The sequence below is a fragment of the Ostrinia furnacalis genome, unplaced genomic scaffold (genome assembly GCF_004193835.3).
Source record: "Ostrinia furnacalis isolate ACB-3 unplaced genomic scaffold, ASM419383v2 OfSCF7316, whole genome shotgun sequence".
Lineage (NCBI taxonomy): Eukaryota > Metazoa > Arthropoda > Insecta > Lepidoptera > Crambidae > Ostrinia > Ostrinia furnacalis.
This window is the reverse complement of record NW_021137555.1, coordinates 585,232-612,062: the sequence shown is the minus strand read 5'-3', so window position 1 is coordinate 612,062 and position 26,831 is coordinate 585,232. Positions and strand designations below refer to the sequence as shown.

Genomic DNA, 26,831 nt, shown 5'->3' with positions numbered 1-26,831 from the left:
ATGGTGGGGCGCGTCTTCGTGGATGAAACTATCTTTAGAGTACGTTAGAATATACACTCGCGAGCAAAAGTATGGAATCACTTACATGAAGTTGTTTCCACGCGATCTTGTGTACTAACGAATTTGTTAGTATCAAAAAAAGTGACACCATTTTAAAGACTAAACTTTTAACTTTAAATTGATACCAAATTCATTTAAATCACATCAGTATTTAAAAAGATATCCATGCTGATGTAAAGAAGTAAGGAAAATGACATGAATCAACTGTTTGATACGTCGCGAGTTGCGGCCTATTTAGGGGGCGTCCATAAATTACGTGAGACTTTTAGGGGGGGGAGGGGGTCAACGAAAACCTCACTAAATCTCACGTGGGGGAGAGGGGGGGTCTCGGAAAATATCACGTAATTTTTCCCGCAAGAAATAGAGTAAAATTTCCAGAAAACTGGGTTATTAAAGTAAAAAAATGATTTTTTTTATGATGATAATGACAATTTATCCTAAACCGTCTAATCAAATTAAACTAAAAATGCCTCCATCTGATTTGTGAACACTAAAGATGCAGAATAAATGTCGAAATTAAGAAAATTCGAAATTAAAAAAAAAACGTCATCGGCATCGCTATTGCGTAAAAAATTGGCCAAGTGCGTGTCGTGCCACGCGCAGTGTAGGGTTCCGTAGTTGTCTGTCGTTATCACAATATATTTCAGAAGCAAGCAATTACTTCATCTAAAGTCACTTTTCATATTTTCTTCTAAGGATTTTTTACTGGTTAAGAAATTGTATAACACATGAGTCAAATGACTATTACTCTTAAACTAAGTAATGTATCTTAACCGTTATGGTTTTCCTTGAAAAAATTCATCCCCACTTTACATGCAGGGGAGCTACACTAGAATTTTTTTTTTCAAAATTTTATTTTGCCGTTTTGTCGGCGTGATTAATACATATACCTTCACAAAATTACAGATCCCCAGTGCCAATAGTTTCCAAGCGAAACCTCGGACAGACAGACATATCGAAACTATAAGGGTTCCTTGTCAGGACTACGGAACCCTAAAAAATGACATTACATACGTATGAAAATATTATGTATTCGTAGTTAAAGTAACCAATAGTCAAATTTGACAGATGTCAAATGACAAGTGGTTAAATAACAGAAAAAAATGTGTTTATAACAATGTTTAACTTGACTTTTAGTAATTTTTTTAACTATTAGTTTACTTACATTTTATTAATATTTAACCATTAGTAGCAAAATTTAACAATTAGTTATTTTAACTATGAATCAAAAAACTGGTCCTAGGTTGAAGCAATTGCTTGTCTTACTAAACGACGGGAAGCTACGGAACCCTGCACTGCGCATGGCACGACACTGGGTTACTGATTTTTTCATATAAATCTAATAGACTCGAAGCATAGACATTGCAAAATAGGCATTTTATTAAATATCACGTGAGATTAGGGGGGTGGGGGAGGGGGTCTGGCAAAATCTCACCAAATCTCACCAAGGGGGGCGGGGGGGTTGAAAAATGGCCAAAATTGTCTCACGTAATTTATGGACGCCCCCTTACCCCTATGAAAGCACGTGTATTCGGATTATTGCTTTCACACGTTGATCCATACACATCTCGGCTTCTTTTGACACTTTACCTGGGACTCTACATCTTCAGAAGCAGCACAAATCGTTGCACTATTGCAAGAAGGGCTCAGCCAGCGGGCTGTCGCATGTCAGCTCCACATGAGCTAGTCTTGGGTTTCTAAAGTTTTAAGACGCTTTCAGGAGACTGGTGGCTTTATTCCGAGACCAAGTTCTGAACAGCGCCGGTGCACATCGCAGAAGGATGACCGTTTTTTCATGTCAAACTCTCTATGAAATCGTTATTTGACTGATATCGACGTCCAGCAAGAGCTCAGAAATGTTCGTAGGATAGTTGTTAGCGAGTGGACAGTTCGTCTAAGATATGAGCAATATAATTTGACTCCAAAAAGGTCTGCCACGGGCTCGAAACTGACGGCAAGTCACCGACTAGCACGCTTTCAATTAGCTCGCACTTATTTTGATGGGAAGGCGAGTAATGGAGGAGAGTTTTGTTCTCCAATGAATGCAGACTGTGTTTGCAGTGCAGCAGACGAAGAGGTCGGGTCTATAGGCGGCCTGGGGAGCGATTTGTGCAGTGCTGGTTCGCTGAAACAGTGGCTAATGAGGGTGGCTTGCTCGACTTCCCATCGAGATGTGTACGAGCAAATTGAAAGCGTGCTTATCGATGACCTGCCGTCAGTTTCGAGCCTGTGGCAGGCCTTTTTGGAGTCAAATTCTATGGCTTATATCTTAGACGAACTGTCCACTCGCTAACAGCTATCTTACGAACATTTCTGAGCTCTTGCTGGACGTTGATACCAGTCAAATGACGATTTCATAGAGAGGTTGACATGAAAAAACGGTCATCCCTCTGCGATGTGCACGGCGCTGTTCAGAACTTGGTCTCGGGACAAAGCCACCAGTCTCCCGAAAGCGTCTTAAAACTTTCGAAACCCAGGACTGGCTTATGTGGAGCTGACGTGCGACAGCCCGCTGGCTGAGCCCTTCTTGCAATAGTGCAACGATTTGTGCTGCTTCTGAAGGTGTTGATTCCCAGGTAAAGTGTCAAAAGAAGCGGAGATTTGTATGGATCAACGTGTGAAAGCAAAAATCCGAAAACACGTGCTTTTATAGGGGGTAAATAGGCCGCACCTCGCGACGTATCAAACAGTTGATACATGTCTTTTTCCTTACTTCTTCACATCAGCCGGGATATCTTTTTAAATACTGGTGTGATTTAAATGAATTTGGTATCAATTTAAAGTTAAAAGTTTAGTCTTTAAAATGGTGTCACTTTTTTTGTTACTAACAAATTCGTTAGTACACAAGATGGCGTGGAAACAACTTCATGTAAGTGATTCCATAGTTTTGCTCGCGAGTGTAGTATAGTCTCAAGTTTGAATCACTTGTCTCTACCTAGTAGGGCAGAGCGTCGTCCATTTGCACAGTCATCAGGGAATCTTCTGGCAGTATCTCCAGCATCGCTTCAGTACCGTCGTTGAAGGGAAACGACACGCTGCCGTCTACCACTAGCCCTGGGAAAATAAAAGGAACAAAAATCAATAGGGTAGAATAGATACAAAAATATTTTGTAGGTTAGCGACGGTTTGGACATGTCCAATTTTTTTAAACTATCGGAAAGACTTAAGAAAAATACGAAGAGATTCTAAAATACCAGCAAAATCGATTGCGATTGTCAACTGACAATGATTCTGTGGGCTGAGCGTGAGTATAGTTCCAAAATACTGAACTGTCCTATGCATAACATTGACAGCGGGGCGCCACCGTCAATACCGGATCGCTGGTTCCGATTTTTGCCATGTTGGAAACCATATAGTTGAACGATAGTAGCGCCCCCCTGTCATTGAGTTTGGTGGGACAGTTCAGTTTAGGTCATCCATATTCCATACAAAATGTATGACGTGATTGGCAACTGACAACGATCTCAATCGACGATACGCCACCTGGCGGAATAAATTCGCAGTATTTGACGTACTTTTTGTGAGCTATCGAAACGCGAATCTGTCATAGATTTCGTAATGTAATACAAGCAATGACGTCACGCAAATTAAAAAATAAAAATGTAAAGTTGATTTGAATACTTGTGAGTTTTTAAGACCAGAATAGTGTGTTCGTATAATGTATTTGACCTTTAGCATTATCGGCAAAAGCTGAACGTGATGTCACATGACACATGCCTATAGTAGTTTATATTGAACTTGCTTGTTGTTCTAACATTTCTTATAATTAATGATTTGATAATGCTAAGGCTACTAAAATGTCAGTAATAAAAAAACCTTGCATATGATAAGTTACACCTTTACAGCTAGCATACTATTAAAGGTCAAACAAATGTGTATTTGGAGTGACTTACCAGCGTCAGTGCAGTGTGACTTGACCTTGACAGAGGTCGCTTTGTCCCTCACTCGTAGACCCCTAGGCGCGGGCCAGTCTTCAAATGTTATGTACTCTCGCACGCTATAAGCTAGCTGCTCTGAATCTACAAAAAAATGAATTATTAAAAAATATCTCCATGGGAACCATCATGTTATAGACAAATTATGTAATGACTAGCGCCCGCCCGCTACTTCGTACCCTCTCAGGGGTGGAGTTTCGTAACATCCGCTCTTAGTGAGCACCTACGTTCTAAAAGGAACCCCCATGCAAAATTTGAGACTCCTAGCACTTGTAGTTTCTGAGATTTCGTGATGAGTGAGTAAATCAGTCAATCAGTGACCTTTCGCTTTTATAAATATAGATTGTAATGATGGGCTATAATACTATCGATAAAATCGATGAAGTATCGATGATTCGGCACCACTACGTACGAATACACCAATTAATATTTCATTCCCAACTGCGAGTCTATTCGTAAAGTTAAAGTCCGGTCGCCGCACAGATAGAATGTCGTCCGATGACCCCAAGCAACCCATCCTTATCACTCGCACACACAGACACACATAGTGTGCGAGCGCAACAGCAATATAATTATTGCCTATGGTAGCTTGGGGTCATTGGACGAAATTTTATCTGCTCGGCGACCGGACTTTAGGAGTTCTGGTAAATTAGAAAGGGTCGTGCTCCTGTAGTGGAGACAACAATTTGATGATGATAATGATGCTCGTGATAATGATAATTAATTATGCTAATGATGACGGATATAAATACAATCGATAATATTGTTCAACCATGAGGTCGGGTGCCGTCAATGAAACACCGTATAGTTTGTAGAAGTAAATTATAATGCTTGCTGTCACAGAGCAAATACGTCAAAACTCTGGGGGTACTTACATAAAGTACAGAAAAATTAAAACCACGAACTAAAGTATTATCAGAGCCATCTATTGCTACCAAAACATAACTTAAACATAATTGTCAAAACTCAAAATAAAAACTAAACCAACCAAGAACTAACAAGTAGATTCTATACAAATATCGAAATCGATACTTCAATTGATTGATGATTTCCGATTTAATGTATTTATTTTGTAGTGTTGTCGAAGTATCGATAGTTTTGCCATCGATATTTTAAATACGAACCTGGCGCGAACATGAGTTTCTGGTTGTATCTCTCGGTGACTTCTCGCGCTCTCTCGAGACTTGTGTCCAGCTTGACCTGGTAATCTTCTGAGAGGATCTTCATCAGCTCCAGAACGGAGTGAGTGCGGAGGCAGTTTATACTGCAACAGAACATATTCAGGATTTTAACCAAATGCCGAAATACATTTAAACTGCTAGACAAAGCCCTCCCCCAAGGATTTCCACGACCGGTCCTGCGTTTCCCGCATCCAGTACCTCTAGCATGAACAACTTTCGACTTCGAATCGTTTGCGTATTCGACAAAATTCGATACTCAACCTTGGAATGAAACGATAACGTGACAATTTTGATTCTCAAAATAAGTTTCGTTCAACCATTTCTCACACTAAGTTCACTTTACGACACGTTCACAAGGGCGCTGTTGTAGTTTTCGTACTAAATCTTTTGATGGCGATTCGAGTACGCAAACGATTCGAACTCGAAAGTTTTTCGTGCTAGCCATACAGGTGCTTACCGCGACATCCACCAGATCATCGGTCCACCTAGTGGGAGGCCTGCCTACGTTACGTCTGGCCCGTGGTCGCCACTCGAGAACTTTTCTGCCCCAGCGGCCATCGTCTCTACGAGTTATGTGCCCCGCCCACTGCCACTTGATTTTAGCAATGCTGCGAGCTATGTCGGTCACTTTAGTTCTCCTGCGGATCTCCTCATTTCTGATTTGATCGCGCAGGGAAACTCCGAGCATAGCACGCTCTATCGCTCTTTGGGTGACCTTGAGCCTTCTTAATCTTTCTATAGTCTGGTCTGTGAGTACGTAGAATTTTGTCCAATGACCCCAAACTACCCATCCTTATTGCACGCGCGTAGTTATGTTGCTGTCGCGCTCGCACACTCACTGCGGGCGCCCGTCGCACAGTCGCGACAGCAATATAATTACGCGCGAGCGATAAGGATGGGTAGCTTGGGGTCATTGGACAAAATTCTACGTGCTCACGGACCAGGCTTTAAATAAAAATATTTTCTTTCTTTATTTCTTTCTGATGATGATGATGATGATTATGAAACATATCTCACCTGAAATGCCACGAAGTGCTTCCAGTGCCGGTGGTAACACAAAGACCTGAGCTTTTGGTGTGAGTCCACTTGCCGTTGTCGATTTGAAGTCGGAGGAGCGACACTCGCGACGTCACGCTCTCTCCTATGAACACCTGGTAAGAGAGAGAGAGAGATGGTGTTTGGTTCGATGTTTTTGTATCATACTCTTAGAAGACTTATGCCCGTTTTCACCATCAATCCCTAATTTTTAAGTGACCCCTATGAAAACAAAATTCCTGTTATATGTTACCATAGGGGTCATTTAAAAATTAGGGATTGATTGTGAAAACGGGCATTAGAACACGAGTGTAATTATTTACTTTCAATGGATTTAGATGTATTATTATAAGATACAAAGTTGAAAATTTATTGATAACGCCTTTGTACAATAGGTTGATGTGAATGAAAACTTCTAATTCGTAATAACTACATACAGTTTTATTTTATTTTAACAATTTCATACACCTCTAACTTAAGGTTAAAACAGTGATAAATAAACAACATAATTAATTATACCAAATCTAGGTCAAATCCACAATTTCTTTATACATGTACAGATGTATTTTTTATGAAAAATAAAAAAGTCACTTGTAAAGAAAAGCAAACTAACAAAAATAATAAAAAATAACTACCAAATTAACTATTACATTACTTATTTGTTGTATCCTGATTTCTACGATGAATACCTGTGCGAAAATGGATCTTTTAGGCCCAGAACAGACGGTGAAACGCAACTGCAACGAAACTGCAACTTTCCGATGATTCTGATGAATGAAACTGAAACTGAAAGTTTCAAAATGGTTGTTCTCAACCAACGCTATGGCAGAAACTTTGATGCAACTCAAAAGTAACTAGCAGTTGCAGTTTCGTCGCAGTTGCGTTTCACCGTCTGTTCTGGGCCTTACTCAAGGCTTTTCAAAAAATCTACCGATTTTGTTTCAGCCTAAACATGTCTAGGTACTTTTGGACAAAAGCCCAAGGATTCCCTTCAGTTTTACGAGCTGTGTGTGCAAGTATAGGTAACTGACCACCCTGTCATCATCATCTCAGCCATAGGACGTCCACTGCTAAACATAGGCCTCCCCCAATGCTTTCCATGTTGCCCGGTTGGTAGCGGCCTGCGTCCAGCGCCTTCCTGCTACTTTTATGATGTCGTCGGTCCACTTTGTGGGTGGACGCCCCACGCTGCGTTTTCCGGTACGCGGCCTTCACTCCAGAACCTTGCTGCCCCATCGGCCGTCAGTACTGCGTACTATGTGCCCTGCCCATCGCCACTTCAGCTTGCTAATCCGTAATTACAATAAAACTATCACACTAATATTATAAAGGCGTATGTTAGTGTGTGTTTGTTACTTCTAAACGGCTGGAGCGACTTTAGTAAAATTCGGTATGGAGTTAGCTGACACCTTGGATTAACACATAGGCTACGTTTTACCACGGGGCACAGCTAGTTTAATATATTTTCCAAACACTCACCTCATTGAGCGCCAAGAACGGCAGTACTTTAGTGGACAATGTGGTGCTTGGTTCGTCCGGCGCGAACTCTGTCCTGGAACGCGGGTCCGGGGAATCCGGGCCGTCGTGCAAGTGCGACACTGGGGGATACCTGGGGAATACGTTTATGTATGTTAAAACCCCTATTAAATAAAAAATCCGTCCAAATGCAAGTTAGACTCGCGCATCGAGGGTTAAAGTCTGTTCGCCGAGCACGTACAATTTCGTCCAATGACCCCAAGCTATCCATCCTTATCGCTTGCGTAATTATATTGCTGTCGCGCTCGCACGCTCACTGCGGGCGCCCGTCGTACAGTCGCGACAGCAATATAATTTATTGCTGTCGCGACTGATATTATACACTTGCCAAATGTTGGTCTCGAAGCGCTGGTAGGGTAAAAAGATTATGAGACATGTAGAGGCTCCTTAAGAGCATATGACGATTTGTAAGAACTATTTATTAGTCTAAACAAATAAAGAAATTTTGACTTTTGACTTTGACTTTATTTATTTAAAATAATTACGCGCGAGCAGTCCTGGATCTGTCAATAGGCCGTATTGGCCGCGGTCTAGGGGCGGCACATTTCAGATGACGCTTAATCGATTTCAGCAGATGAAAGTTGAATAAAGATCCAACCCCACCCTAGCCTACGGGCGGCAAAACTGTAAATCCGCCACTGCGCGCGAGCGATAAGGATGGGTAGCTTGGGGTCATTGGACGAAATTCTACGTTCTCAACGACCGGACTTTAGCAAAGAAAGTTTGAAAAACTGTAACCCGACTACAAAAAAAAACGATTCATTCGGCTCGCATAAGTGTGTGTTTTGCTCTTTATTCTCCCATTAGGCCACATCCCTACTTCTCTAATGATGACGACATAATATCACAAACCTGCAGAAGTGCAAAGTGTGCAGGTCCACCGGTGTGATCTTATCGAGTAACTTCTGTTCGCACGTGATCGTCGTGCGTATCCGCGAGCGACGCATCCATCTGAACCGGCCCTGTAAAGGAAGGAATAAACGACGATTTAGAAAAGAGCATTAAACGGGACAATTACCATAGCATGAGCACACCCATTAAGTGGACTGATAAATCTCATAAAGATATAGTCTGGTCTCTGAGCACGTAGAATTTCGTCCAATGACCCCAAGCGACCCATCCTTATCGCTCGCGCGTAATTATATTGCTGTCGCCACTGTGCGACGGGCGGCCGCAGTGAGTGTGCGAGCGCGACAGCAACATAATTACGCGCGAGCGATAAGGATGGGTAGCTTGGGGTCATTGGACAACAGTCAGTGCTCAGAGACTGGGCTTTAGTAGGAAGGCGCTGGATGCAGGCCGCTACCAACCGAGTGATGTGGAAATCATTGGGGGAGGCCTATGTTCAGCAGTGGATGTCCTGTGGCTGAAATGATGATGATGATAAACGGGAATCGGGAGTGGATGTCGTCATAAGCGACTAAGGGCTAATTTTATCATCATGGGATAACTTCTATCTGAATTAAACTTATAATTTTGTCATATTTTCCATACTGAAACTGCCAATCAGGCTTCTAAGATAAGGCTAAAAATATGGTGGGAACTATATTCCCACTACCTTATAAACGGTGAAAGCAACTAAAATAACTATTTACCTCCTTGTGAGCGTGTAGCGTAACCTTTAACATCGTTTGAACACCAGGTGTGAAGGCACAGTCTACCTACAAATATAGTGGGAACTATATTCCCACCACCAAATAAACGGTGAAAGCAACTAAAATAATCACTTACCTCCTTGAGAGCATATAGCGCACCCTTCACGTCGTTTGAACACCAGGTTAACAGGCACAATCTGCCTACAAATATGGTGGGAACTATATTCCCACTTCCTTATAAAGGGTTAAAACAACTGAAAAAGTAACATACCTCCTTGAGAGCGTGTAGCGCACCCTTAACGTCGTTTGAACACCATGTGGGAAGGCACAGTCTGCCTACAAATATGGTGGGAACTATATTTCCACCGCCAAATAAATGGTGAAAGCAACTAAAATAATCACTTACCTCCTTGAGAACGTGTAGCGCACCCTTAACGTCGTTTGAACACCAGGTGGGAAGGCACAATCTGCCTACAAATATGGTGGGAACTATATTCCCACCGCCAAATAGAAAGCAACTAAAATAGTCACTTACCTCCTTGAGAGCGTGTAGCGCACCCTTAACGTCGTTTGAACACCAGGTTAACAGGCACAATCTGCCTACAAATATGGTGGGAACTATACTCCCACTGCCTTATACAGGATTACACTAACTAAAACATTACATTACCTCCTTGAGAGCGTGTAGCGCACCCTTAACATCGTTTGAACACCAGGTGGGAAGGCACAGTCGGCCTACCGACTTATGAGGGGCGCTGTTGAATCCGATCACTGGTTTGCTGGAATAAAAAAAAAATCATAAAACTCATTTATTTAGGCAAATAGGCTTTTAAAAAGCACTTTTACACATCCCAGTATTAACCCTACCACTGCTTCAGGACAATAAATGGGCCAGTGCTGAGAAGAAGCAGCGCAAGAAACTCAGTCACTATTGTCAGCCTCCTTTTCAAGGGTTTACAGTCTTTAAAATATACAAATTATAGTCATAAGTATTGATGCGAGCTAAGTAGTTAAATATTCCACTTGTTTCCACTTATTCCACACTAGGTAGTGAAACAATTGACACTTTGGTTAATAAATAAATACAAGACACAAGTAATCGACATAACCTGCAGAATTTGATATTTGACACCATTCCCTAAACAATTCTAAAGCACGACTTTTTTAAATTCATTCTGGTCTTAAAAACTTAATTCATTTTTAAATTACCTGTAAATTAAGATTTTTGGTTGCATTGTAATTGAAAACGTAGTTTAATTGAGTTGACAAAATAATGACGTTGACAGTTTTAAAAATCATTTTCATTTATCATTTCAGGGTCATTATTTTCTCAGTCGCTAGTGGAACCTAACGTAAACACATGGTAAGCACACTGATCCGATGACGAGCACTTCCTCTGAGCACAAATTATTGGAAAATCAAATTGTGAATACAAACTTACTTATTTGAAAATTATAAATAACTTGAAAAAATCTAACTGCCTAAGGCGGGAATTGAACGCACGACCTTCCGCTTGCCGGGCGATTACTCTTCCAACTGAGCTACTTAGACACTGGATGAACCCGTCAAAATTTTCAAGTGTAATACGCTGTTACGGCCAGCGTTAGTTTCATCAATGTTTGGTATGTTTAAAGGTAACCTTTAAACAAGTTTTCAAGTTATTTATAATTTTCAAATTAGTTTGAGATGCGACTCTTAACGCTAAAAATTAAATAACTAAACTTACTTATTGTCTCTAACTCTAGAAGCTGCTAGAAGGAACGTCCCGTCACCCCCACACGGCACGACCACGTCACACCATTTGATCAAATCGTCGCTGTATGTCAGTCTGTAACGAAGATAATTATGAATTAATCTTAAAATAACGCCCGTTCCACCAGAGAAGAAAAGTATCATCCCCACTCTTCCCGTGGATGTCGTAAGAGGCGACTAAGGCCCAGAAAAGACGGTGAAACGCAACTGCAACGAAACTGCAACTGCTAGTTACTTTTGACTTGCATCTAAGTTTCTGCCATAGCGTCCGTCGAGAGACTGTTGACAGTTGCAGTTTCGTTGCAGTTGTATTTCACCGTCTGTTCTGGAAGAAAATGACGATGATGATAAATATAGTAAGTTTTTTATACATAATAAGGCAGGTATTTCACCGCATCTGATATTCAGTTAAGATGCAGTCTAGGATGATACGAATCAAAAGCCTATACACTTGCCTTGAAAAGGCCCAGATTATAGTGTTCGGGAAAGCCAGCAGCAGGCAACGAATTCCGGTCCCTAGCTGTTCACATTATAAGGGAGGTCGAACCTTAACTTCGAACTCTATAACTAAGTATAACGAACTATTATATAAGCATGTGTATAATATTGTCTAAAATGGTGTATGTCTTGTTGGTGTTAATAAATAAATAAATAAACTCCTCCTATGTTCTTCTAATTAATTTCGTTGCGGGTCCAATGACAGTTTAACTTCCCCCGGGACAAACTTGACCTTCACTGGTTGGGTTATTGGCGGTTAAGCTGAAGATCCTGGCTACAGGAGTTGCAGCGGTGGGAACGAGAGGTGGGAATAGTCCCGTTGTTCGCATTACAAAAGAGTCAGAGAAATTTCTATAGTCTGCTCAAATAATCTAGGACTCTAAACAACTATTAGCAAAGAAATATCTAGAAACGCAAATGTATGACCTAAAATATTATCGTTTTATCGCATTGTTTTGCACTCACTTTTATCTATTTTGCAGGAAGGACAAACCCCCAATACAGTGCGTTATTTGTACAGTGACACGCATTTTTTTTATCGACTTGGGATTTAAAGGCAATAAAATAAAAAATATAACCATTACGTGCTAAAGTATCTATTATCAAATTACAGCCTATAAAATTCAGTTTATATTTTTTAATTGTTATTTAAATGTAAAAAAAAAGTTTTTGTAATAGGTATACAAGTAAAGAAGGACTGTAGATATTTGGCAATTTATTTAAATAATCTTTGAAGTCTTTGGATGACTCATTTTTTTATACGAAAACAATTGTGATTGTAATATTCGCCTATTTTTACAGATGGCGCTTTATGGCGGTTTTAAGAACCGACATTTGAGTTTAAAGAACATATAATTACTCATTAAAAACCACAAATATAGTCACTTACATGACCAAAAGTAACAAATATTATGTGCGTAAACACCTATAGTTACCAAAAACGAGTGTAAATACTTAATTGATATTTAGTACGAAAAGAGATATTTTTTTCCAACACAAACTTTTTTGTAATAAATTCATGAATCGAACTGTACTGACATACGACTTAGCATAATATTTTCAAGTGTGAAGGACGTTCATTCGTAATTTATTACGCGTGATAAGAACATCATACGTGATAACAGATATCACTATTAAATAATACCGAAAAAGTTTATTGCTACCAAATTGGAGTTGGTTGATAGTTCACATGTTACATAAACTACTCAATCTATACTAATATTATGAAGCTGAAGAATTTTTGGTTGACCGTGCTAATCTCAGGAACTACCTACTGGTCCGATTTGAAAAATTGTTTGCCATTTATCGACGAAGGCTTTAGGGTATTTAACATCACCCTACAGTCAATAGGAGCGGTGCAGTAAAGAAAAATTTAACAAAAACGGGAATTATTATTAATCAAACTATTGTCTTTCTAGCGGCACTTTTTCACAAATACATACCAACTTATTATATTGAGTTGAAATGTCGCGTGACGTCACTTCTAAGAAAAAATCTACATAGGCGTGACGTAACGCGCCATTTCAACTCGATATAGCACTGCTATTATTTTATTATGAAAGAAAATAAAAAATACGAGTCCAATATTTTCTAATTATCTGTCTGACGGACAAATAATTATCATTTTGTCATCTATTAATGACACCACGTAATTAAAGTAGTCATAATCTCTATACTAATAGTAATAATCAAACCAAAGGATAGTGCCAGGGTCTGGACCAAGTGTTGCCCAGAATCAACCCATAGTGCATTTTGTTCCTCAGGCCTATACTAATGTGTAAACCGAAGCGCACTGAAATCTATCCCTGGAGTTAAGAGAAAAAAAGAGTTTTGTTTTGAATTATTTACATACAAAATATCATCGATGTATACGTACTACGCATTAGATTTCGCGATTGTGGCATTAAATAACACTCGCTATGTAGAACTTAACCATAATGCATCCGTACACGTTACTTTAGTGCGATTTAGACATTCTTTATAAACGATCTAGCGCTGTTTTAATTGTTTGGTAAGTTGAAAAAATTCATTATTTCCAAAATAAAGCAAGAAGTTTTAGTTTTCTATACTTGCAAAAAATCAATTTATTGGTGTATTACAATCGATTATTGAAGTTATTGTAAGCTAAAACTTCTTGCTCCATTTTGGAAATAATTAATTTTTGTCAAGTAACCAAACTACTGCAACAGCGCTTGATCGCTTATAAAGAATGTCGAAGTCGTACTAAAGTAAGGTGTACGGATGCAGTATGGTTAAGTTCAACGTAGCAAGTGTTATTTAATGCCACAATCGTTAAATCTTATGCGTAGTACGTATACATCGATGATATTTTGTATGTAAATAATTCAAAACAAAACTCTTTTTTTCTCTTAACTCCAGGGATAGACTTCAGTGCGCTTCGGTTTACAAATTAGTATTGGCCTGAGGAACAAAATGCACTATCGTTTCATTCTGGGCAGCACTTGGTCCAACTTCCATACATGGATTGGCACTGTCCTTTACATTTTAATTAACATTGATAACCAGTGCCTATCATTCACCTCTTGTAAATCATACCAAATTAAACACTATAGCATTTTCCGTGGTTGTAATAAGCTCTATATTGCAACAAACATTGATCACCTTATTTGATGTCAGTCATAATTTACTGAACTACGTATACTTCCCAAAAAACGGAATTATAATACAAAGTAACTAAGGATTTTAAAGATATTTCTTCTAGAATGTGACGTAGCACACGTGATATTTTTATCCATCGCATGAAGTAAACGTGTTGATTCGTTTTTGTTTTTATTTTTCTGATCGCGTGACGTTTGGCGAAACCGTTCCAAAACCTAAGGCTGGGTTGCACCATCTTATTTTATAGATGACTTAAACTGAACTGTCCCACAAAACTCATTGACAAGGGGACGCCACCATCGTTCAACTATTTAGTTTCCAACATGGCAAAAATCAGAACCAGCGATCCGGTATTGACGGTGGCGCCCCGCTGTCAATGTCACGGATAGGACAGTTCAGTATATTAGGTCTATAACTGTAATACACGTCAAAAATCTGTCAAACTCCATGCAAAAAGAAGCAGCTATGGTTATAGTTACGGTTAAACATAGGTGGTGCAACTCAGGTGGAAATGTGCGAACATCAGGCCTCCCCAACCCGTCTGGCCAGCGTGGGGAGTGCAGGCCAAATCCTCCATTTGCCTCTGGTAAATTAGAGGGTCGTGATTCTACAGTAGAGAAATGATCTGGTGATAATGATGAAAACTAAGGCTGGGTTGCACCATCTTACTTTAATATAACAACCGTCAAATGTCAGTCAAACTCCTACAAAAAACACTGGTTATGGTTATGTAAGTTGATTAATGTTAGTAAGATGGTGCAACCCAAGGTTAATTTTAATAATTCAGCATTATTTTACATAAACACACATTTTTAAAAACAAATGACGTCAAAGTGACGCGTCACTTTCCCGCCAAAAAATACTTCAAAAATTATTCATGCGTCATAAATCGATATCTAGCGATTGTGCTAAATGAATGTTATTCGATTTAATCAAATGATAATCGTTAGGAATCGATAAAAATTATTGTTGTGATACTGTCACATTCTTTTAGATTAGTTTTGTAAGATACTCGTATGTACTGCAAAAAAGCTACTTGAAATCGAGTGACTTAGAATTTAGAGATGCGAGTAAAAGTGCCCTGAAAAGGGCCTACATACTACGTACATAATAAACTTTGAATAATAAAGCATAGATACATAGTAAGTAAACGCAAAAGTGAGGCACTTCAAACTAGACCACTCGCTTAGTTTTCCCCATACATTTTCAGTTGACAAAGCCAAACACTAGTGAAAGATGACATTGGACGACATTATAGCTGATTCGTACTAACATCTTTCATCTTCGAATCGGTAACCCATGACATGTGTAGTACCAATAACTATCTTGACTGAGGGAGCGCGGAATATTTTTTTATGGTCGAAAGGGGGCGCGTCTCAAATAATTTAGAGAAGCCCTGATTTAGATCAAACAAACAAAGAGTTAGATCAGAGTAGAGCATTCGTGAAGACTATCGACCTAGATGTTATTAATTAATCTAAATTAAAAAAGAATTTTCATTTGAAGTCCTCTTTTGAACAGTACCTGCTAGCCATTTCCACCTTCACCCCCATCTCCTTTAGCCTCTTAGCCACGTTCTCCTCAAACGCCTTCTGTTCTCTATGGTTGCTGACCATGGTGTCGAAGTCGGACCCTCGCTTCCGCAGGATCTTCTCCAATTCCGCTTCTGACGTGTTCTCGTGGCAATGTCTGGAAATATCAAAGAGAATATTGCAGTTGATACCAATGTTACCGAATGCTCAATACCAAATGAGCGGTGGCAAGTTCTTTATTTCATTAAAGCCCGATTCAACCAAACTTTTATCCGAGAATAACTTCTGGTATAACTGGCACATTGACAGTTTCAGTATGGGAAATATGTCAAAATGTCGAATAACTGACGATTTATTCTGAGAAATATTTACTCTTGTTCGGTCGAATCCACGCTTAGGGCTTATTTTTCAACTGTCGGATATCTTTTAAGTTTTTAACTTATGAATAAAATTGACATTATGACATATTCCCCATACAGAAACTGTCTAGGCCAGTTTTATTCTTCACATAAGTTTTTTGATGATTGAAAAATCAGGCCTTTGTTTTAGTTTTGCTGGTGTTGTTTTATGTCGCTGATTAAGGACTGATTCTTCGATCGTCAGATATCTTTTAACTGAGGAATAGTATTTGTCCATGGACCTAATAGAGAAAGTAAGAGATCCACTAAGATCCAGTTTGGTAAAGTCAAAGATTACCTAATATCAAGCATAGACGGTTATTTGTCCGTTAAATGTAAATATAAACAAGATATTATTATGTTACGATTCAATAGTTATAGTCGTGTTGACACTCAGCTATGTGTCCGATGCAAAAACATTACGTAAGTTGTGTAATGGTAGCTAAATGACAAACAAGCTATTAGATTAATAGGTTAGTTGACACCGCCAATTGACGGGTGTAACTGAGAGTACATCCAGCTAAACATAGAGCTTAAGTAAGCACTTTCTCCCAGCTATGACACCATAAGCTGGGAGAAAATGCTCGCTTAAGCTCGCCTTTCTCCTTTTTAAATCTGTTTGTTACCGCGGTCACATTCTCATGCGGCCGCATAGGGTTTGATGAGTTCTGTACGGCTAGCACGAAAAAAAATCGAGTTCAAATCGTTTGCGTACTCGAATCGCCATCAAAAGATTTAGTAAGAAAACTACAACAGATGCCTTGTGAACGTGTCTTAAAGTGAACTTAGTATGAGATGTGGTTGCACGATACTTATTTTGAGAATCAAAATTGTCACTTTATCGTTTAATTCGAAGATTGAGTATCGAATACGCAAACGATTCGAAGACGAAAGTTGTTCATGCTAGAGGTACTGGGCGCACTAATTATGTGTGAATCGACCATTTTATCCTTGTGACTTGATTGACAGGCTGGCAGTCTCGACTCCGCACTTACATGTAATCAATGTTACCATTGGCCTTCTGCTTTCCACTTCTAATAACAACTTCCTATCAAGATATTATTTCTTCCTTAGTTCATTAGATCTTTCTATCTTTATCTATGACATAATCGAAGAGAATAGAAAACAATCCCTCAATATCATATGTGATATCCATACTATCGACGTATACATAAAGCAAGTGTGCGGCCATGAATGAACCGTTTTGGACAACTATTGCAAATTGCATTTTAAAGCACAGATATCCGTAACCGTAACCGAAACTTTCGGATATCCGGAATAAAAAAATATCCGTAACCGTAACCGGTATAATATTAATCCTATATCCGTAACCGTATCCATAACCAAAACTACATATCCATAACATCCCTAGGTTAGTTTTTGATTTTTGCCACTTGACCTTTTTCCGAGAAATTCCGTCCGATCGACCAGCAGATCAAGCGCCGCAAGTGGAACTGGATTGGCCACACTCTCCGAAGGGATCCCGATCACATCCCCAAGCAGGCTCTGGATTGGAACCCCCAAGGAAAACGCAAGCGTGGTCGCCCCAAGCAAACTTGGCGGCGCACTGTAGCAGACGAGGCGAAGAAGATCGGCAAGACTTGGAGCGAGATCAAACACATAGCTCAAGACCGAACGCGATGGAGGACTGTTGTGGACGCCCTTTGCCCCATCTAGGGGACATACGACCATAAGTGAAGTCACTTGACCTTTTAAAATCGTTTGACTTTGGGACGTGTATAAGCGCCCTGGAAAGGGCCTAGGTATTGATTAAATAATTTAATTTGATTTGATTTAATGTGCTGTCTGTATATTAAGTAGATGATTCAATACGTTATCTACAGGTCACATGAATGACTGGATATAATTGGTAATATTACCAGTAATGGTCCGTTCAAGACTTCATATCAGTTGGAGAGTAAACAAAATGCGCGTTAGTTTCTCTAATTATAGACTTTCCGGGACCGTATTTGCACGATCGAATATTTAGTTACATACCTAACAGTATTTTGTTCGGCTGATAAAAAGTTTAATTTGAGTAAGATAGGTACTTAGTTGACTGGTTGACACTCACTATCTTACCAAGACTACTTCATTCTATTCCTAAAAACTCGTTTTTAGGGTTCCGTAGTCCTGACAAGGAACCCTTATAGTTTCGATATGTCTGTCTGTCTGTTTGTCCGAGGTTTTGCTTGGAAACTATTGACATTAGGGAGCTGTAATTAGAAGTATGTATATTAATCACGCCGACAAAATGGTAGAATAAAAGTTTGAAAATAATTTTTTTAGGATAGCTCCCCTACATGTAAAGTGGGGATGTTTTTTTTTTCATCTTCTACCACATCGTTGGATAGCTATTTTAAAATGACTTAGGAGTTTCTAAGACTTTTTTCCATTTAAGGATCTGTTTGCAAATTATTAAAGTTTAAAGTGCCAATTTTTGTCCGAGTAGGGCATCACATCACATCCCATTTTTTTGGCTAAGTACTCCAAGTTCGAGTCAAGATCCGTCCCGCGCGTTCTAAGCTCTCATGAAAATAATATTATGGAATTTTATCACAATACTTATTCATGTCATAACTTCAAGTTGTTATGAACGTCGGCACGTTTATCACTATCGCTATTATAAGTATTATTAAAAACAATACATTACTCAGTGCGAATTTTGTAGGACAACTTATTTTTAAATTGCAGGGCAAGGTCAAGTTAGTGCGCAGAATAAAGTTATTCTAAACATTTGCGGAAAAATCATTGTTTTTAATGAGTGGCCGACTCGAGATCCGAGGAACGCGGGTTCGAATCCCACCGCCGCTCGACTATTGTGGTGAGCCCACTCGTAACACAAGCTTATTTAGCTTAACACGAGGGGCTAATGGGACTATTAGTAATTTGGGCAATACAAATTGCTACAAATCTTTGAAAAAAATGATATAAATTGTTTTAACGCCTTATTTAAACCTTTGATTGTCCCCTGTCATCCGCTTTTCACTCCTATGTTCTGATTAATTTCGTTGCGGGTCCAATGACAGTTAATTTTCCCCCGGGACAAGCTTGACCTTCACTGGTTGGGTTATTGGCGGTCAAGCTGTAGATCCTGGCTACACAGGAGTTGCAGCGGTGGGAACGGGAGGTGGGAATAGTCCCGTTATTATTGTCGCGGCAAAAACTGCGTGGGTATGCAATTTAATGCATTTTCTTTTTAAAATTTCTGATGTGAAAAAAATTAATGGCTGTCTAAAGCAAAGATTGAAGGATAGGTAACTTACTTCTCATATTCGTATCTCGTGACCTTGGAGACGATGAGGCATTTCTCCATCTGGAGACGAGGGCTGGCCTCCTGGTTGGTGCTCCCACGACGCGCTGCGGATATCAGATCCTTGTTTTGGCGAAGACCTGGAACCAATCAGATAAGTATGTATTTACTATACTAATTATAAATGGCGAGTGGATCAAAAAACCGGGCCTAGGGACAAATAGATCGAATCAGAAATGAGGAGAACCGTAAACGGATTAGCAAGCTGAAGTGGCAATGGATAGGGCACATAGTACGCAGAACTGACAGTCGATGGCACAGCAAAGGAGGGCAATGGGAAAATATAGCGTGGTACGTTTACCCACAAGGTGGACCGACGACATCGTAAAGGTCGCAGGAAGGCTACCAACCGGGCAACAATGAAAGCATTGGGGGAAGCCTATGTTCAGTAGTGGACGTCCAATGGCTCGTGGAATTGAACCCAGAACCATCGATTCGAGAGTGGTTAACACTTTAACTGTCATCACAGGAACCTATTCTGACACTTTAATAAGATCGCGAAACTCGTTTTTTTTTTCTAGAATTTTGTTATTGTTTATGTAGGGGGTATGTAAGTAGTACTAATAATACAGTCATGGTATAAATATTTAATAAATTATAGAACAATAATATAATTATAGATAAGATAAAACCTCGAAAGACATTGTTTTGCAACAACAAACGTGTTTGTTCAATGCAAAATATTTTTATTGATTAGCCAAAGTCACCTTATGGATAAACAAAAGAATCTAATTAGTTAGCAAATTACTTTTCTGTCTACCGAAAAATTGTGTCTTGATAAAATGCAAATATAAAAATAGGTTAAACTAGACCCATTTTTATCGAAGGAAGAAATTGAAAAAAATGAGGTTTTTTTTTCTTTTAATTTTTAATTACTTACTTATTGTAAAGAAAACGTTATAACTATTGAACTAAAAGGTAATATCCTGATAAAATAAAAACAGTAATGATGCTAAATAACAGATGGTTCTAATAAAATACAAAAAATACCCAGAAAACGGCAACAAGTAATAATAAATTTCTACTTTTTGAGAAAAATCTATATTTTAATTTGTTTTTTTTTTTATTATTTGATAAATTTCTCCAAATGATGCCCGGTGGTTTTTATTAATTTGTGTTATTTCTATCGTATTAAGTTTGTAAAACCAACAATTTAATGTCTCTATCCCTATCACAACGTTTGCAATGAGCGTTTTAGCGGGGGGAGTTGAAAAATCAAAAAATCATAAAATCAAAATCAAAAATATTTATTCAGTTTAGACCACAAGTGGCACTTATGAAGTTGAGTTAGTAATTTCCAATTTGTGCACAGTATATTTAAAAAATTCATTTGGCCTATATTGTTCCAATAAGGTGATACCTACAATATTTTCAGTCAGTCAATGAGACAGAAAGAGTACCTACTTCGTGACGCGGCGGTGCCAAGGTTAATGAAATCTAAAATTACATTTTACATATCTGTTATCTTAGTCACGTTTATTAAATATTTTTATATTTAATTAATTACACATTAATTGGTGAGTGTTAATCACCTTTTACAATCATGCATATTATGCAATATTGTTGTAAAACAGCAATATTTATATTTTGGTTATATGTTATGTTAATAAATTGTCAAGTGTTACTAAGCTAAAGACTTTTTCAGAATAAATTAAGGTAAAACTTCTACTTAGTTCAAACAACAAAAAAATCTAAAAACTTGTAAAAACCATTAGACTGTCTTGGAAGAAATGTTTTTATGGCGTTAAGGCCGCCTGATAATTATTATCGTGATAATTATCATTGATAATTATCGTGATAATAACAAAAAGATGCGCTCGTGAATAGAACTGTATTCGAAGTTTTCGAACGTGTATTTCCGTAGGTACTTGCGTCTAGTGGTGGGCGTTATTCAACATAGATAGTTAAAAAACCTATCTATTTAGCTCCACAACGATCACTCGTTATCTAGCGTCAAAATATTTATCTATTTTCCACAACTAGCGATGGATAACTGGACAACAATCTGGAACCAAAAATATAAAGCAACATTCGCAACTAATAACTCTAAGATACTTGAAACAATGTAACTCAGAATTTCTTGTTCTTGTTCTTCTCACAAATATATCTTATACTGTTGATAATTATCTTGATAATTTCGAACCCTGTATGGCGCCTAGAATAACGACAAAAAAATCTTAACTGGGTGAGCTAACTCTGTGTGTTATCTTTAAATATCTATAACAGCGAAAGGTCACTGACTCACTCATCACGAAATCTCAGAAACTACAAGTGCTAAGAGTATCGAATTTTGCATGGGGGTTCCTTTTAGAACGTAGGTGCTCACTAAGACGGGATTTTTCAAAATTCAACCCCTAAGGAGGTAAAACGGGGTCCACGCGTACGAAGTCGCGGGCGGCCGCTAGCATGTTATATTCGTGTCACTGTAACATCTAATTGTTAAGTAATCTATATAACAAAATAGAATAGATAATTACATAATGTAACACAAATTCTATTTCATGATAAGGGCTACCCTACTGACCTATAAAGACTTTCAATGCCTCGTAGTGGAATTTTACTCATTGATAAAAAGTTTATTGAATCAGTACAATGTACATATGTAGTATAAAACAAAGTCACTTTTCGCTGTCTGTCCCTACGTATGCTTAGATTTTTAGAACTACGCAACGGATTTTGATGCGGTTTTTTTAATAGATAGAGTGACTCAAGAGGAAGGTTTATAGGTACAAAACATGCATATTATAGAAGGGAAAAGCCGGGAAATTCCATTGCAACCGTGCGAAGCTGGGGCGGGCCGCTAGTGGAAAATAAATAAGTAGGTATTAAGAGCGTGGTAGTTTAAGGGCTACAATAATAGTTGAGGGTTCGAACCCAACTGGGGACAAAAAGTGTTTGCGGAGGAGCGTTTATGATTTGTGGCATGGACGTATTATCTAGTATATTATACCTATGTATTAAATTTTTATCTATTATCTAGTTTCTAGTTGATATAGTACAGTCAACAATATACCTACCTATCAGACTGCCTACCTAAATATTTTCGCAAAATAGTACTAATTATTTTACAACTACTTACAGCGTCGGACTGGCCATACAGTCGGGGTGGCATTTGCCAGCCGGGCCCCAGCCTGCGCGGGCCCCCACACGGCCTGGGTTGCGGGGCATGCGGCAACCGTAGCACAGGGGGCCCGCGCAGCGTGGCCCCTGTGCTACGGTTGCCCGCGTCATGTCTCGGAAACTATGCGTCGTACAAAAAAATTGTACAGTCATAATTTGTAGAAAATTGCTTTGCCTACAAATACATATGTTAATATAACTTTTTGCCTTAAATTAAAGATTAAAGAAGTTATAAGCAAAAAAAAATCCTTTTTGCTTATGTATAACATCTCTAATTTAATTTAGGACAAAAAGTTATGTAAACACAGGGCTGTCTTTAACCTACTAGGGGCCCTGGGCACTTACGGATCAAGGGGGCCCTTGTCATCTAGAAAAAGGTATTTTGAGACGGACAGACGGGGGGCCCCTCCGTCGCGGGGCCCTGAGCACGTGGCTTAAGTGCCCAGTGGGAAAGAGGGCTTTGACCATTTATGTTTCTTTCATGATGCCCTGGCCTTCATTGGTTGGATTTTTGACAGTCAAGCAGTAGATACTCACATAGAATCCTGAACTATAGAACAAAGCTACAATACCGAACGGTGAAGATGTCAGACTGGCCGAATCGGGATCCAAGGAACACTGGTTTGAACCCCGCCGCCGCTGGACTATTGTGGGGAAACCACTCGTCACACAAACATAATTTAGCTAGGCGCAACGCTCTCCACGGCATTGATGTTGAGATCAGGTCAACCTGATCTTCTGGCTGTTCCGCAACCACAATTACTTGGCCGACAATCTGCACGAGCTCAACCCTTGCTGGGGCGACGACAAGCTTTACCAGGTCATCGAGTCATTAACTGCTTAGCTGAAAGTTCTCCTGTTTTAAAAAAAATGTTGATTGGCTAGCTTTATATTATTATTTGTTATTAGTAAATACCTACTTATTATTTTACTTTATTTTAGTATTGTAATAAATTTTTTACAGTTTGTTTATCTCAATTTGTGTATCTCAGTATTTTTCGATAGTATCCCATCACCATGATCTAGTCTCGGGCCTCGGGATTGCGATCAGCCACCCGGGCCCTTCCGGCCCAGTCCGACCCTGACTACTTATACTAGTATTTAGCTTGATTCATGTGTGTTCAGTTTAGTTAGGGTTTGGTGTGATATTTAATACATACTATTTAGAATTATATTAATTTATTAAACATTATTTTAATAAATAAGTCAATAGGGAAATAATATTAACAGGAATTTCCAAATCTATGAGAGTATTTCCTTACTGACACAGATAAATGATTTATTGACCATTAACACCTAATTATAATATCGTTTAGGTGATAAAGTGATAGGTTTGTTTATAATGAGGTCAGAGTGCAAGTAAAATAACTTACTGGGAATGGGATATATACTTGCACTAGCGGCCGCCCGCGACTTCGTATGCGTCGATCCCGTTTTACCCCCTTAGGGGTGGAGTTTCGTAAAATCCTTTCTTAGCGGATGCCTACGTCATAACATCTACCTGCATGCCGAATTTCAGCCTGATCCTGAGTGGTTTGGGCTATGCGTTGATAGATCACTATGTCAGTCAGTCAGTCACCTTTGAGTTTTTCTGCATACAATGTAGGTACTAAATACTAAATGTTTTGATGATGATCATGATTCTAAATACATGTATAGTAAAATTAACCATGTTAGAAAAGGACCGCGTTATGTCTTAAACATGATATAAAACTTGAGAAAAATTTACTGACTGTTGGTGGTACTTAAACCATCTAATAGCCACGTAGTGATATCTTCCAGAAAACCCTTAGAGAGGAAGCGATGTAGTCAAATACCTTAGAAATGCCCACTGTCTACCATGTAAAAGGTCTTGAAATAAATTAATTACTAGGGAAAACAAGATATTTATCTTCCTGTTTTGATATCTATCAGCTACATGCTGCATAATTATAAGTTATTATGATAAACATTTAGAAATAGATATCTAATACATTCGATAACTCATTGAACTATCATCAGGCCATTTCGTCTCCACTGCAGGAGGCAAATGGTAGATTTGGCCTACACCCCCTATAATGGCCAGACAGTTTGTGGAAGCATGATTCAAATTCAAATTCAAATTCAAAAGAGGAGTATGATGTACAAACAAAATATGTGTTCAAGCCGTGATCAGCCTTGTCGGCATACAAATGTTAAAGATTTTAAGTATAATATTATGTTAAAAGAAAAGTAATAATGAGCAAATTATGTCAAAATCATTTTTGCATTTTGTCTAATACTTATAGGTGTTAATGTTAATGGAATTATTCGATGTCAAAAACAAAAGCAATGAGGTAATTTTTCTCAGTTTTTCCATAAATTAAAGTTGAAAAATATGAAGCTATTTCAAAGGCATGTTTAAAAACATGTCAATTTTAATTCTTCATTGTCTTCTCATAGCCTAAGGATATGACTTGGCAAAAAACAATGTTCGTGTTAACATTTGACTCTCATGACTGATCAACCGATCATGCATTGGAGTCATGATTGAAAATAATAATTGAACTTTGTTATTAGACATGCTTCTATGCTCACATAAATGGAAGAAAAAGTTCTGTTTGGTATCAAGTCTTTATTCTTATAGTTTTTAATTCCAATAGAGTGTAAGATCTTTAGGCCTACAGAGAAGAAATGTTTGAAGGAAACTAATAAATTAAGCAACAGTTACAGCAATCTCATACTTAAAACTTAATTTACAAATTGGCTTTTAAAAAGCAATTTTACATGTCCCAGTATTAACCCTACCACTGCTTCGGGACAATAAATGGGCCAGTGCTGAGAAGAAGCAGCGCAAGAAACTCAGTCACTATTAGACCAGTATTTGTAAATATTTTTATGCATTAAAGTGATCTAACCAAAGTGGTGTTTCGAGTGCTATTATTGTTAATGTATTTAAACAAATTTAATCATTTTTAAAACAAAACAAAACAGTAAGCAAATCTATATCACCATCCATAAATAAACTACAAATATGTGTGTCACATTTTGCACTAATTATACAGTAAATAAACTCTGGTTATACTCTAAAAAATAAGCGACTGAAACTACTAGAAAGATTATGAATAAATTACAGTATTATATGATCTGAACAGGTTAGTAGGTAAACACGTAGAGAGATAAGAAAAAACGCCGAATACTCACGTCTCAATCCTTTTGCCACAGTCACAGTGAAATTGTTTAAAACAGACATCCTATAAAGTTTCAAGTCCACAAGTTAGGTTATTATAACTTTTTTTTTGTTTTCACCAAACTTTTTTTGTGCTAACAGAGCGGAGATAGCAAGAAACGTACAGCCGCTGTGCGATTCTAGTTGTAACTAAAGCAGTTTTATCACCAGGGGCAATAATAGTACGTCACGGAGGCGCCGCCCGGTTGAGAATCATACAGAGGTGTGGCGATTAGATTGGATAGCCGTTCGCAGTGTTAATGAACGACGATAAGCCACGGTATTTATAGATATCGCACGCACGTCCTTTAGCTTCGGATTTATCGCGAAATAGCAACAAACAAGCAACTCTACAACAGCTGGTCGGTTGACAGTTTTGACAGTGGCAGTTCCTGTCAAGTGTCATTGTCAATGTGAAGTTTTGCGTTTCGTTCTGAAAAATTATGAAACGTTACAAAACACCTTTTATTTTCGCAAATATCGATTATATAGCCTGACCAGGAACATAAAAACCCTGGCATAGAGGCGCTTCAATTGCATTTGATAGTGCAACACTGAGTACAGTCGTACCTGTGTTAAATTAATAGGCTAACTTTATGTATCAGGATTCAGGATTACGGGCTAATTTGATATTTTCATAAATTAACGAAAAAATAGTATTATAGGTAACCTGATTTAAATAAATTAAATGAAACCATCAATCGAGCTAGTAGGATTTATTTTATTATTCATCAATAATCAAATTCAGAACTTGAATATTCAACTGCAATGTCTGCTCATGAACGCTTCAAACTCGGTACTTCTTTCCCAATTCCATAAAATTCAACACTTAGAAAGTGACAAAAAAATTTAAAATTGGTAGTTGAAACAAACTACAGCTAATTTTCATAGTGGACTGTACTATACGATAAACATGTCAGTCAATTTGACAACCTTTGTCGGAAACATTATTCAATGAAAATATTGTCCGAATCCTTAGTATTTCTCTTCGACAAATACTTTAACACATTGTGAACCACTTTTCTTTCACGACTATCAAAAGATTTTAGCAATTTAATTCACAAAATCAA

General features: G+C 38.4%; 1 protein-coding gene across 1 annotated transcript; it reads right to left on the bottom strand.

Moving 5' to 3' along the window:
- On the bottom strand, nucleotides 1–26,134 carry Nadk2 (NAD kinase 2, mitochondrial). Its single transcript, XM_028319715.1, has 12 exons — nucleotides 25,737–26,134; nucleotides 19,408–19,534; nucleotides 15,736–15,900; nucleotides 11,069–11,170; nucleotides 10,013–10,121; nucleotides 8,600–8,709; nucleotides 7,691–7,820; nucleotides 6,194–6,327; nucleotides 5,120–5,259; nucleotides 3,954–4,079; nucleotides 2,963–3,114; nucleotides 1–54 (listed from the first exon to the last, which is right to left on the bottom strand). The coding sequence occupies exons 1-11, from the start codon at nucleotides 25,783–25,785 to the stop codon at nucleotides 2,996–2,998; spliced, it is 1,311 nt and encodes a 436-aa protein (XP_028175516.1). The 5' UTR covers nucleotides 25,786–26,134; the 3' UTR covers nucleotides 1–54; nucleotides 2,963–2,995.
- Between the last annotated feature and the right edge of the window lie 697 nt (nucleotides 26,135–26,831).

Bases quoted from the DNA above. Each gene is read 5' to 3' on its own strand.
- Nadk2 (XM_028319715.1), bottom strand. From the start codon at position 25,785: ATGTCTGTTTTAAACAATTTCACTGTGACTGTGGCAAAAGGATTGAGA. The intron at 8,710-10,012 runs GTAATGTAATGT...CTTCCTTTACAG, and splicing joins CGCTACACGCTCTCAAGGAG to GGCCGGTTCAGATGGATGCG. The intron at 5,260-6,193 runs GTGAGATATGTT...GTTCTGTTGCAG, and splicing joins AGCACTTCGTGGCATTTCAG to TATAAACTGCCTCCGCACTC.